The 13,809-nt window shown below is 37.9% G+C and overlaps 1 protein-coding gene across 5 annotated transcripts in view; it reads right to left on the bottom strand.

Moving 5' to 3' along the window:
- Nucleotides 1-13,809, bottom strand: part of CA10 (carbonic anhydrase 10) — a 162,367-nt gene that overhangs the window by 36,035 nt on the left and 112,523 nt on the right. For all 5 annotated transcript variants that reach the window (XM_065034788.1, XM_065034787.1, XM_065034785.1 and 2 more), the window contains one exon: nucleotides 1,576-1,761. In XM_065034788.1, the coding sequence (XP_064890860.1) occupies nucleotides 1,576-1,761 (186 nt within the window). The remainder of the gene's footprint in view (nucleotides 1-1,575; nucleotides 1,762-13,809) is intronic.

The raw sequence follows: 13,809 nt of genomic DNA, 5'->3' as shown, positions 1-13,809 counted from the left end.
TTGAGGTCTCTGTCAGCAAATAATACCAAAAGTTAATAGTACTTCAGAATTCCTACTTTCAAAACTAAGGAGAGCCTAGTTAAGTATTAAGTCTTGCAAACAATCCTCTACATTTTTACCTTTTGTTATAGCCTTACTGATGAATTTATAACTTAAAAACTCTTTAAAAAAATCTGAAATTTTAATGATACATCCAATCAAGTGCAATAGTAGGTTTCAACAAGATTTTTGCTTTCTTGTTCAGACAACTGGCTTTCTTTTGAATACTGCTCTTCCGTAAATCTGATTAGCAAAGCAAAGACCTTATGTGCCACAGCATACCTAACTTCCAGCTCTTAAAGGTGTAATACATTATTTGTTCACTTATCATGGAATTTTAAAAAGGCAACCAGAAGTCAGTTGTGTAAGACATGAATAATTTCATGAAAAAGTTGCCACTGGCTATATTATACATCTATGTAGCTCATAAAACAAAGCAAATGATTACCATCAATTATAATACCATCATTTGACAACTCTGTAATTAATTTCCCACTCTTAAATGACTGCTGATGCACAGTGCCAAAGAAAAAGCCATGCAATAACTGACTCATCACCAGAGTCTGTGATTGATAGTGCAGATGGTAACCTGCTTATTCATCTCCAAGAAAATAAGTGCTTTATTCTGAAAAAATATTCATTTTGGTCTTCTGAAAGAATGGTAACAGGGATACCTACAGTATCTTTTAATCCCTGTGGTAATATACAGTTATTCTGAAGCATTATAGTGTTGATAGTTGTGGAGCAGAGTTGTGTGCTGATGAATACAAGCTGGTGAAGGATGGGGTGCTACAAACCCAGGCATCTCTTTTGGGTAAAAATGCTCCTACATAGGACGAATGGAAAGATTCTGCTTTGTCTACTAGTAAGTCTGCAAACTTTACAATATATCTTGAAAAAGTACTGCATGTACAAGACTAGCATATTTATCCAGCAAAAGTAATGGGCTATTCTGCAATAGTTATCAGGATCATTACATTTTGGTAATTTCTGGGACAATTACAGGTGTGTATTTAAAATACAAAGCAAGTACTGATTCTGCCAGGTTTTACTTGTGTGGTTAACTTTAATTTTTGAGCTGACCAGAAGATTTCTGTGGAACCATCTCTAAGATTAAGTATCACCTTATTATTGTATGAATCAAAGGCAGAATGATACTCAGTGTAAAGTTTTACACACCAGCAAGTAGCAAAAGTTGCACTTTCATAAGAACGTGAAGCATTTCAGCATTACTTTGTGATTAATCTTGTATTTGCATTTGCTAGGAATGTAAAGGACCCATCAAAAGATACTTGATTACTTTGCAAGTAGCGCATATGAGAATATAGGCTGTCTACGCATACAATAAATACAACGGATTCATTTTTATACGAGTCACATCATTTGCAGCGCGTGAAAAGTAATCCCCCGATTTTCAGAACGGCTGAAAGGAAATGGTTTTGATGAGTACAAATTGGTTTGCAAATACCTTGGGGCAGAAATGGGAAGTGAGTAATTACTAGTGGTTGGCCGGTGAGTGTCGGTGTGTTGACGTACCTCCCCAGAGAAGGCCTGGCCGTTGAGCAGGTGCTCTGAGCCCTGGCTGTCTTCACTTCCAAAGTGTAACCGGATTTCTTCTAAGCGGTGACTATAAGTCATCGGCCCTCCGGAGATGTTGACCAAATGCTCTTTGTCTAACCGTAGAGATACGTGTCTCCCTGTGTTATACATCGTCCCGCTGACCTAAACAAAACAGGGTGGGGGGGAGGTGGAAAAAGATTTTTTTCAAAATAATTAGTAAATCTTAGAAACTCATTCTACATACTTCAAGATTTTGCTCTTTACGCACCTTCATTTAAATGTAGCAATACATCTTTTGTTGTGAGATGAAATACACAACCTGAGGTTATATTTCCACTTCTGCTTTGAATCTTATACTGTATATTCAAATATTTTGCTAAATCCATATGTAAATATTTTAGCCAGTGGCACACGGTTAACACAGTGAATAGGATTATTATACTTCTAAATAAGTAGGCTTTTAGAATATTTTTATGCAAGGTCTGAGTAATGGCTTCATTACAAAATTTCTGCACTGAAAATGGGAACATTTCAGCTGACATAAATTATTTAAGTACGCTTGAACAAATCTGAAATTTAACACACTTTTTTCTTCTTTGAATATTTATAACAAAGTTATCCAAAAGTAAAGGTGCTGCAAAATGCAGGGTTATAATTATTCAGAAATAAAGAGCCCTACTCCTACTGGGGCTGCAGGGAGAAACTTTCATTGTCCTCCTGTTTTGTTATGAGTATTTTATATTTACAGTTGCCAGATATTTCACCCATAGCAGTACAGTATTAATTACAATTTGATCAAGTATCTCTAGTTCCTAGTACACCTAAAACAGCTGTATTGCTCTTCAAGATTCATCCTTATTTTTAAAAAGTCTGAACGTTGTGCCTCATTTGCAAAGTGATTTACAGCTGCTGCACTGAAAAAGAAAAAGATTGTGGAAATTTTTCACGTATAATATAACTCTGTCATAATTTCTACTGCCATAGGAAAAGTTCCTATAGCAAGAGGTTCCTTAATTTATGCCATTAGAAAGTGAAATATGCCAGTCTGAGTTAAAGTACAACTGTGATTTGTTTAAAAACACCCTGCATGGATACAAATAGTACACTTGAATAACATCCATTTACTTTAAGAAGAGGAATTGTAGCAATAATATGCTTTGTTGCACTTCAATTTGAAATTAAAGACATGACTTATTATGTATTATATCCTATACTACATCAGTACTATAGTAATTAACATTGCCGCAGTGTCATTTTATCTGTAATACTAATTACTGAGTTTAAATAACCTGTTTTCTTGCACACAATGTTGTAAAAAGTTACACTGAACAGACTGTGCAATAGAACTAAATGGATGAGATTAAACAGTTTTTGGGGTTTGTGGGTTTTAAACTTTGATACAGATGTTGTAATTTTTATGTTTATTCCAATTCAGAATAAACAGTAACAAATTTCTTATGAAAAGTAGTAAACACAAATATTCCTATTCATTGCGAATAAACCACAATGATCTTATTTATAAATGCTCCTTAGTTTTTCTGCTTGACTTTGCATCCATAATAAAGAAATACCAAGTTTAATAGGTGGAAGAAGGTCAGTTAACTGACTTCAGTTTCTGTACGCTTCATATGAATGGCACAAAATTGCTAATCATAAGTAACAAATGTAGTTAAAAAACAAATAGGGGAAATGGTTTAAAGCGTCTTGTTCACCCTTGGAAACTCATGCTTCACCGAGCACTCAGGTAAATTTAGCAGCTATGCAAAACATCCAGAATCCATGTTCTTTCTTAAATTAGGCTACTATTATTTTCTCTCTCAAGGTAAAAGAGACTCAAATAACCCTTAATACGAATCAAATAGCTCTCTGTAGCACAGAGAGGGGAAACAAGAGGCAAATCCACAAACACGAGTAACATTTGTCTTTCTCATTTCCCCCCTCATAAAAATGCAGTGCTTGTAATGAGATTGTATTGACTGTTTTAAAACAGAATTTCCCTGCGTAACTGCAGATAAAGAACACTAGTAAGGCAATGAAGTGTCTGGTGTGCCTCATTTCTGACCGGCGGGATGCTGGAACACTTGAAGTGAGACTATAGAACTCTCCCCACGGGCACACAGACTGCTCGGCAGCAAGGACAAACCCCAAGGTCTTGGATAGAAACAATGCAAGATCCTGCCCTTTTATCTGCCTCCTCCGGCTTAAGGGAAGCACTGGTTTTCTTCTTGTGTGTGCCCAAGGACAGAGCAGCCACATAGACCAGTCCAGATTCAGGACAAGTCTGCACCTTCAGAACATTCCCATTTCTCCCGTTTCGTTTCTCGAGTGTGTCAACACTCGCCACCGTTACCAGCAACTTTTAATGGGCACTTCCTCATACTTTAAGAAATGTTTCCAAAATAGGTAATTTTCATGTGGCAAAATCCCCAAGTAGAACACAGCACGTTGATGGGCTTCAACCTTAATTATGGAATAGTTCAACTTTGGTAGACTTTAATTAAATTATTAACATATTCCTGATGTAGTTATTTTCTATTTAATCTCATTCATTTTAATTCTTGCTTCACAGAGCTTTGTGCACACAATTCCCCAGCAGCATTATTCTCTCTCTTTATCTTGATGCAAGACAGGCACACACTGCTAATATATTCTATATGACGTTTGTAAGTAAGATCTGAATACTCTTGTGGTATCTGTGTATAACTTGCTGGTCCTGTGATCACAGAAAAAAAGTCCAAATTCTGCTCTTTGAAAGGTAGAACACAAGCAAAATGCAGCCCTAATAATCACAAACTCTGACACATGTTTATCTTGAAACTCTATACACTTTTATGACCATTAGGAGAAAAAAATCTTGAAACTTTTTTTCCTAATGATGTTCCTTAGCCCTGCATTTGTGGAAGCATTTGTGTTGTGGCCTAGTTAACTGTATATCTTGTTCACTTTCTTCCACAACTAGCTCTGAACTAACTATTTTTCACAGCTTCCTGGTGGCCTACATCTTTACATTACAGTCTGTGTTAAAATAGCCTTCAAAAAAGAAGTGATAGAAAAAGCAGCCTGTTTCAGGGCAAAGCCGTGCTGGAAACGTAAGCAGGGAATGCAAGAGGAAAGGAGAAGGAGCTGAGGTGGATTCTCTGCCTTTCAGTCCCATGTCACGTTAGCAGTCTGGTGTCACCTCTCCAAGGGGCAGCTCTCTGCTTCCCAGGGCCCTTTAGCGAATAGTGAAAGGGTGCCGTTTGGATTTATTCAGGTAGGACTGGTCTGAAGATTAGTTGCAAGACCATTTTTAAACTTGTATCAGTACCTGCCAGTGGAGCAGCACTGAATGCAAGGAAGCAAGAAAATCAATTGTGTATGGCTGCCTGCTGTGGTGTCCTTGGATCTTATCTGCAATATTAGATGTTCCTTTCTTTAGGATGAAAATAGATACAGTCCAAAGAAAGCCTAGTACGGTGTAGGGAAGCAAATCACCAAGGATTGAAGAGTGTTTTGAAGGTGTCATAGTGTCCCAGTTTTATATCTTGCAATAACCAAGTTTCTATCATCTGCCACCTGGTCTCCACACTTTCCTCTTGGAGTCCTACATTATATTGTGATGGAACAGGAGAGCAGCTCCGCAAGCTCAGAGAGGGGTGGCCCTTCCTCCCCCTTCACCAGCACCTGAACTACTAATGCCAATACTTTGTCATTACCTTTGGTTTCTGTGTATCCAGGTGGTGAGGCACAATCTTTCCATGGAAACATGAAAACAGTAACACTAATGTTAATCTGTTCCTCGCATCTGCTATCTATGGGGCTCAAAGTTCTTAAAAATGCAAAGATAAATCTGTAATTGTCTTTCATCTCACTGGGTAAGGCAACATTAATGCCAAGTTGTTTTCTTCCTGGATCTTCCAGCATCATCCTATGCAAAATCTCACTCTGTAGCTCAGGTCACCCAAACTTGAGTTTCTAAGTGCTGATGAACTGAAGTTTTTAATGAACTGAATCATGTTTATCTGAGTCCCTCCTTTGTTTTAATGTTTTTTGATTGCTGTTCATAGTATCTCGACCAGACTATACTCTGTGATACAAAGTGCTGTCCTCATTGATTTAAACTGATTGCACTGTAGTAAGTACCTTCTGCCTCTGCTGTGCAAAGCAGACACTGCTCCAGGGTTTGAAAACAGAGTTTACATAGACTTTATGGCAAGTCTGTGATTTGAAATGTGACTTTAGGGATAGCGATGAAGCATCGAACCAAACTAGAATTTAAAATGTAACCTACTAAGGCAGACTGCAGCAGAACTACTTTCCCCTACTTCAAAGCAATGGCTATGCTAGAACTTCTATTAATATTGTGCTTTTGGTATCCAGATAGTTTTAGATGTAGTTTTATCCTGCTATCTTGATTTTCTGGCTGTTGCTAGAAGAGACCCAAGCTGGAAAATAAAATGATTTTACAGAGTTATCTGAGTTATTTACCAGTTGTTTAAAAAGAGTATTCTTGTTTTTCAAAATATTCTCTTAAAGAGGAGATTGATATAATAAATAGGAGACAATATAGATTTTTCTCGACTTCTGAGAGCCCTATCCTTGTCCTGCCATCCCCTCTGTGCTCATACATACAGAGACACGTGCACGCACGTGAATTTTTTAATTGCTTTAAACAATTATTTTCTACAGAGCATTCAGTTTTATTTGTGTATTTGACTAATATTTGTACATTTGAATAGTTATTTTTCATAATACTTTTTCCCAGTATTCATCCTTACGCTTAATCATTGTATGCAACCTCATGTAAAGAAATGGTGGAAAGTGCTAGTATAACATAACTTTCAAAATCATGTTTGCAATACACGGCAGGCTTCTTGACGTTGTAAATCATGATCTTCTATAGATTTGCCTATAAATTCCTCGGGGCCTTATACATAGATACATATTCAAAGTATTTTTAAGGTAAATTCCAGCCACGTTTCCTGCAAGCCGTCCTTGCTGCCAGCAGAGAGCATTGTTGACCCATCCCATACAGCTCTCACCTACAGAACAGGGGACTTCCACAGCCAGGAAGAACATTAAAACTCATCTTTTTGTGTGTGTGGCACAACTGGAATCTGTGGCTTTAGTTTCAGAAGTGGTGGTGTCAGCCAGGGGACAGAATGGTGGGGTCTGTTGCATCAGTGAAGCAGGTGCCTGGAAGGATGTTGGCTCAGCAGGCGGCTCAAAGAGCAGCAGAGAAGCCCAATATCCAGAGTGCCTTTTCTGGCAAGAATCCAATAAATCTTAAGTTGTGTTTAAAAAAAGAAGTATGTGGGGGAATTAAAGATAAGGAAATACCAGAGTCTAATACAGTGCCAGTTACTGGGAGGGAGCTGCAATGTAATTGCTGAGCTTTGAAGAACAACAGGCATCATCATCAATATTTGATTAAAAAAGGCCCATGTGAAAAATGTAAAATGCAAGAGAGAAGTGTAAAGATTAAAATAAGCTTTTCATCTTCTTAGTGGAAAAGTTTTTAAAAGGAAATGATGTTAATGAGTCCAATTAACCCATTTACCTGCCTAATGTAATGTGTCAGGTATCAGCATATGGCGTGACACGCTTTGTTTTGCCTTTTAAAGCACCATTTTCAGTAGGAATCCTTCCCATTCACTGCTCTGCAGTTTTGCCTGTTTACTTCTCTTAAGTGACTGATCTGTAAAAAACTTGGAGCAAACCTCATAAATTAAATATTCAGGCTTACTGGCTAATGAGCACAATATGTCAGTTTTCAGTGATCAAAATAATGTGCTTCAATAATGTATGCACCATTCTGTAACAAAAATATAATTTTAATAGAGGACCTGCAGGGTCATGGTTAGTCTGCGATAATTATATGCCACAGGACGTGAATGAATGAAGCTGCTCATAGGTAATACCCCCCAGAGTCTATATGCCACATGCTGCTTTTTAGGGATAATAAAGTACTTTATTGTATTTCCACTCCTCCATTAACGCAGTGATCTTTCCTTGTTAGTAACTATGAAGCCTAAAGCAGATACAGCCAAATTGATGGTGTGTAGCATTAGTAACTGTGTGCGTGTGGATGCTTTACAGTGAAATTGTCCTTCCCTTAATCTAAAACATTCCAGCTATATTTAAACCATATGTAGTAGGTGAATTTCATACCTACAGAAATAAAATATTTTCTTTTTTACTGGCTTCTGTGAATAGAAAAAGGAAGACAATGTGCCCTCACACGCGGGCCTGGGTTAATCAGTTGGCACAGGCTTTTTGCTGTGGTGCAGCCCGAGCGTTCGATTGCTGTTGGAATGACTGAGCAGCATCCAGCGTTCGGAGCGGGGTAAAGGATGCGCAGTCAGTTCATCTCTTTTACACCGCAATCAAAACACATCATTATTAAGGTTAATGATACAATTTTATGAGAGCCAGAAAACCCCATTTGTTGTAGTTATTTCTGTAATTCTTTTGCTGCCAGGAAGCTCTAAATTTCTACGCCTATTAAGTTTTCATAAGCCTTCTACAATAATTGAATGACTTTGTTGAAATCTTCTGACCACTCAAGCCTTGAAGTTCCAAGAACATGCCATGTACTGAGCCCTGTTTAAGGGAAATCAGTGTCCGAGTGGTGGTGGAGCCAGGGAAGCATGGGAATGCTTTATTGAAATTATAAGCCAGTGGAAATGAATAGAAGAATCTATGAAACTCAGCTTTTTAGCCATGAAAGGGACAAAAGTTTTATCAGCTTTTCAGCAGAACTGGAACAAGTTTTTGAAAGCAGTATATTTCACAATATCAAGCTGCTTCCCAGATTACTGCCAAGGAAAAAAATGCATAGATATCGCAAAATAATTTCCTGAGCCCCATATCTCTGGAGGTAAACTAGTATTTAGGTAACTTGAAATTCGACCTCAATAAAATTCATTATACGTCAAGGCAAATCCTTTGTGGCATGCAGAAATCACAAGTTATTCTGCCTAGTAGCATATTTCACTGTGGGTTTTTCGAGCAGCAGTTCTGGCCCGCTTTTTCTAGTTCTGTAGAGAAGGTGAATAAATTAGCCTTTCCAGTTACAAATATTCCTGTTCCTGTTGAGCAGAGGACTGTTTCACTTTTCCTATTTTATCTGCTTCAAAAGCATTTGTGTACCTTTTCATGTTGAGAAAACAGTGGAACTGAGTAGGGACAGAAATAAAAGAAAAACAAACAAACATCCTATCCTGAACTGATCTTTGCTTTTCCTGACATTTCACTCTATTCCAAAACACTTCATTTTCTTTTTTTTTCCTGACAATTCACTTAAAAAAAAACCATAGAGCTCCCTAAAGAATTATCAATTCTAGCTTAAACAGAAGAATCTTCTGTGTTCCAATATGCCTCTAATTCAGACATGTCTGAGTCAATGTGTGAGTTGGCTGGAAGGCTGGGAAATCTGGGCTAAAGCCTGAGCTCCAGACTAAGCAACAGCCAGAGGCTGAGCTCAGCTCCTCCCATGTGGCCAGACGTGGTGTCATGTGCGGCCACTGTCATTCCAGCAGATGTACATGCAAAACCCTCCCTATCAGGAATCTTCCTGAGACTTTACCTCTGAGAACTCTTCTGCTAAAGCTTGGTCAGGAGATTTTGATTCTATTCTATTCTATTCTATTCTATTCTATTCTATTCTATTCTATTCTATTCTATTCTATTCTATTCTATTCTATTCTATTCTATTCTATTCTATTCTATTCTACTCTACTCTACTCTACTCTACTCTACTCTACTCTACTCTACTCTACTCATTTTGTTTTTTCTTCCCCATTGGGCATTACCTGCTGTGTTCATAGATGGTTATGGGGCAAGAGCTGTTTCTTTGTTTGGTATTCTAAACATCTGTACAGGTCCATGTATACCAGACTTGTGTAAATTACTCTTTTTTACAAGTAATCAAAATGACACAAAGCTCAGAACACCAAAAAGCAATTTTCCCCTCTTACATCATTCCCAAGCATGTTTTATTCCACGCAGAGTGAAAGACGCTTTTCTGCTAGCTCAAATCGGAAAGAAATGGTGAGAAACTATTCTGAAAAAGGCTATTAGAAGAACAATTTTCCTATCATGCCAATTCACCATCAGTTTCCCTCTGTTTTTCTCGGGCACTGTGCTTACCAAAATACAGATTTCTCTGGCTTTACAGAATAGTTCATAGGGAAAAGAGAAAGAGGTTATGGGGTAAAGTTGGCTGGGAATAAGCACACGACTGAATGCTTTTCCAACAGGGAGATCATTTAGACCAGACGGGATCTTAGCTTTCCCGACATAAACACAAGTTGCTTTTTAAGGAGTGTTTTATCATAAACATCACAAAGAATTTCAAGAATATTTAATCCGTTGAAACAATAATGTTGACAAGTTCATCTTTATTATCTTCCTAGGAAGAACATTTTGAAACAGTAGTTCCTATTCAGTTATGGATCAGCATTCTTTTATTAGTAACTGCTTTTCCTCCTATTTTTATATGTTTTTCCTTCTGTGTTGCATGCAAACCGGAGGCTGAACGCTCCCAAATGCCCGTGAGGTGGGATCGTTTCCAACTCCGGGTGTTTGCACACACACTTGTGTGTTCACATTCCTGTTTGGGATGTGAATTATAGCTGGGAAGTTGCAAGGTTCTGAACACCTTACTTACAGCACAAAGCCAGTCTCGCTCTCATTATCCCAGATGAAAATGAGTTGAGAGTTCATTCTCACTTGCAGTAGAGGAAAATACTTCAAATGTGCTTATGTTCTTACTAACCAGGTAGGACTTAGGCAGAAATTGAAATGGAGCTCTCAAAAATTAATTCTTGCAGATCATTTCTTACAAGATGTTAATGGAAATTTCAGCACACTTTTGATTTTTAACAATTTTAAATGCACAGGTTTTGAATAATGGGTCTGAGCTACTGAAATATGTGAGCAGTATCAGTTTTTAACACATAATTGGTGACTGATATAGTCTAAAGTAAAGATAGGAAATGCTTCCAGGCCTTCCCTTACAGCAAAATACCAATTCCCTTGTGTAACTGAAAGATTTGTAAGTCTATTGTGGCTTATATATTGTTATTTTTATATCAACTATTTCTAAAGTCTAGATGATCCCTAATAAACAAGCCCTTTAATCATCTTTAAAATGATAAACCTGTTGATAAATTGAATTTTCTCCAACAAGATATTGCTATATTGATTTTTGTATTCTGTTTTTAATAAGCAGGGACTGTTCAGAACTGCTTGTTCTGACAGTCTGGAAACTGGGCCATCAACTGACTTGGCAAACAGCTGAATTTATAAGGGAAGTTTTTGCTAGAACTCTAATCCATTATCCTTCTATTGTTGACATTCATTTGCACTGGGCCAAACCTGCTGCATATAAAAACCAAGCAGGCATGGCTGCCTACAAGCTTCTGTGGTAGATTTCCTCATTTCAGAGGTGATTTCAGCCACCACATTGAACTATGCATAGAGTCTTAATGGTAATTTCCACCCTGGAATGTCACCGAGCAAGGGGCCAAAGGTTTATACAATGATAATGTATCTGTTACCAAAGCAAGCAAATAAAATGGAAACAATACAAAATTCTTGCACATTACATAATAATGAAATGCATGTAGAGGCAAACATCCTAAAATGTTTCAGTTTCAAATAGGTAAATGTTTTTGATATTCTGACTTCCATCTCAAGAGTGAGTGTAACGTGTATTAAAACTGTGGGTTTGTATATACACAAATCCATTATGGGACTAAAAGCATACACATAATTATGCAAATGCATAGGTGCCTATTTGCATGTCTTGTCAGGGATATGGATTCAGGGTGTAATGTCAGCTCTTTTACAAAAGCATTATTTTTTTTTCTTCTTTTTTTTTTCCTACCGGCTTATGCTTTCCTAACACACACACACACAAAAGACTTGCAACGTAAATTTACAGAGGATAAAGCATAACAAAACCACTAAGGGATTACTGAACAAAATGTGATATATACAAGCTGACAACTGACAACGTAGTAATAGGTATTGAGTAAAAACCTGAGTAAAAATGTTATGGCCAGATCACCTTTAAGGGATTTCAGGTTTACGGTTTAAATACTGTTGCTTGTTGTCTTTTTCGTTCATATATTAAAAAAAGGAAGAATTAATACTCCTAAATCCTTGCCTTCCATTCCTTGTATATCCCGTCACATAAAAGCAAAACTAAACCAACAGCTTCTCAGATAAAAACTCTACGCTGTGGGCCAAACAGTTCCTCAAACTCTGGCGCCGATGCTGTCACAATGAAACGAGGAGGCACAAAGTGACAAATGTCATTTAATTCCCCCAGATGTGGGGCTGCTGGCAGTGGGGACATTGCAGGGACCTGCAGACACATGAAGCCCCGTGCACCAGGAGTGGTTCACGTATGCTGAAAGTCTGAGCAATACTGATGTAGGTCAACTTTTTCCACATCCAGGCACCTTTGGAGACATGACCTGGTTCTCAGAAGTGCTGAGTAAACAGAATTCTCTAAGTGATAACGTTTCAATGGAGAGGGCTGCTTTTAAAAATCTAGGAAACTCCTAAATATGTCCCTTAGGATATTAGGAAAATGTTAATCCTAATGTTTTAATCTGTAATTGTGTAAAGTGATTTTTTTTTCCCTTAATCCTTCAGTGATTTGATTAGTTTGGACTCTTTTTTACTCTTCTATATATATGTGTAGTCAGCACGGTTATAATTGTAAGTCTGCTTTTCCTATAGTACCTGTACCTCTGCAGCAAGTTAAATATGTGTGGGAAGGTCTCTGGGGTCTTTGCTCCTCCGGGCAAAAGCACCCTCTGCTCTGTGTCTCTATTCTTTGTGGTGTTTGGAGGAGAATTTCTGAGTACTTTCTGTAATTTGCTGTCTGAAAAATACCTGAATCCTGACAAAAGCACGTAGCACAGGAACGTGTGTGTTCTACCCAACTCAAAACGCTCAGGAAATGTTCAACCTTTCACTTCCATAGTGCACTGCTTCATCCAGGCTGCTCAGCCCATGTTTTGTCCTAAGTCTGTGGGACAGATTATAAATCATAATTATATATTATTGCAATTATAAATTATCTGAATGTGGACCTGAGGGTGCCATAAGAGCATGTGACACAGCAACAATTCAAAACACATCGTCAGCACTGACCCACCTTCATTTCTGAGGTTGAAAGGATGAACACATTGTTCTCTATCTACTGTAGTTACAGCCTGATATTCTCCTATTGGGATCAGCAGCAGCGAGATCAGGTGATAGTTGTCCAGATAGTTGTAAGTTTGACTAACTCCTTATTAAAAAACCTCCTTATCTTTATGGAAAATTCCTATTTAACTGTAGGGAAATCTAGAGGCTTCTCTAGAAAGCACTGAAAAAAAAAGGCAAATATTATCATTCTATAGGATCCTGAAGCTATTTTGCTACAGAATTTTATAGGGACAGTCAAACATCCCAAACTGGGAGACTTCAGATTCTGCTGCAGGATATCTGCGGAAGAGGCTATGAAAAAGTTCGGTATTGTTAAGGTTATGGAGCTTCAGCATTCAGCACGCGCTGCTCTTGCATCTATATTTATTATGTTAGGAGAAGAGGCCTACCCATTTATTTTCTGTATTCACATCATAAATTAGAAGATATTACACCATTAACTAGTGAGGCAAAAAACCCAACACCTTTCGATTATAGTTGGATGACCAATATGTACTCCAAATATCTATCTGCAGTATTTTTGTTCTCGTTTCTGAAATGTGCTGCCTAGCCTGGCCACGAGGTACTCGAAGGCCTCCAGCCCCCCACCCCAGCACTGCTACCTGCAAAGTCTAGTTCTGGAATAAATGTACAAATAAAACAGCACCAGCTATGGCAAAGAGATTGAACAAACCCTCCCAAAGCACAGAATAAAGCCACAGATTAAAATCCTGGATGACAGGACCAACTTCACATACTTTTAATTAATATTTAGCTGAATATATCAGCCCAGACAGCGTAATCCTGCGGCATTCTGGTAGGAGGCTGCAGTAAGAGCTAACCTATCGACATGCTGTTTCTAGCAAATCACAGACCTAAAACTTAATCTACATCATCTAGAAAGCATGTGTGCAGAAAATGTGTAATGCCAGATCTTACCGTGAAAGAGAAGATTAAGGCTGAAAAAGGATTAGAAATTAATTAAGGAGCTTCTTCATGTTTCCTGATATCCCTCTGATCTGT

The sequence above is a fragment of the Columba livia genome, chromosome 18, assembly GCF_036013475.1.
Source record: "Columba livia isolate bColLiv1 breed racing homer chromosome 18, bColLiv1.pat.W.v2, whole genome shotgun sequence".
Taxonomy (NCBI): Eukaryota; Metazoa; Chordata; class Aves; order Columbiformes; family Columbidae; genus Columba; species Columba livia.
The sequence above is the reverse complement of the archived record's forward strand: the minus strand, read 5'-3'. Positions and strand labels throughout refer to the sequence as shown.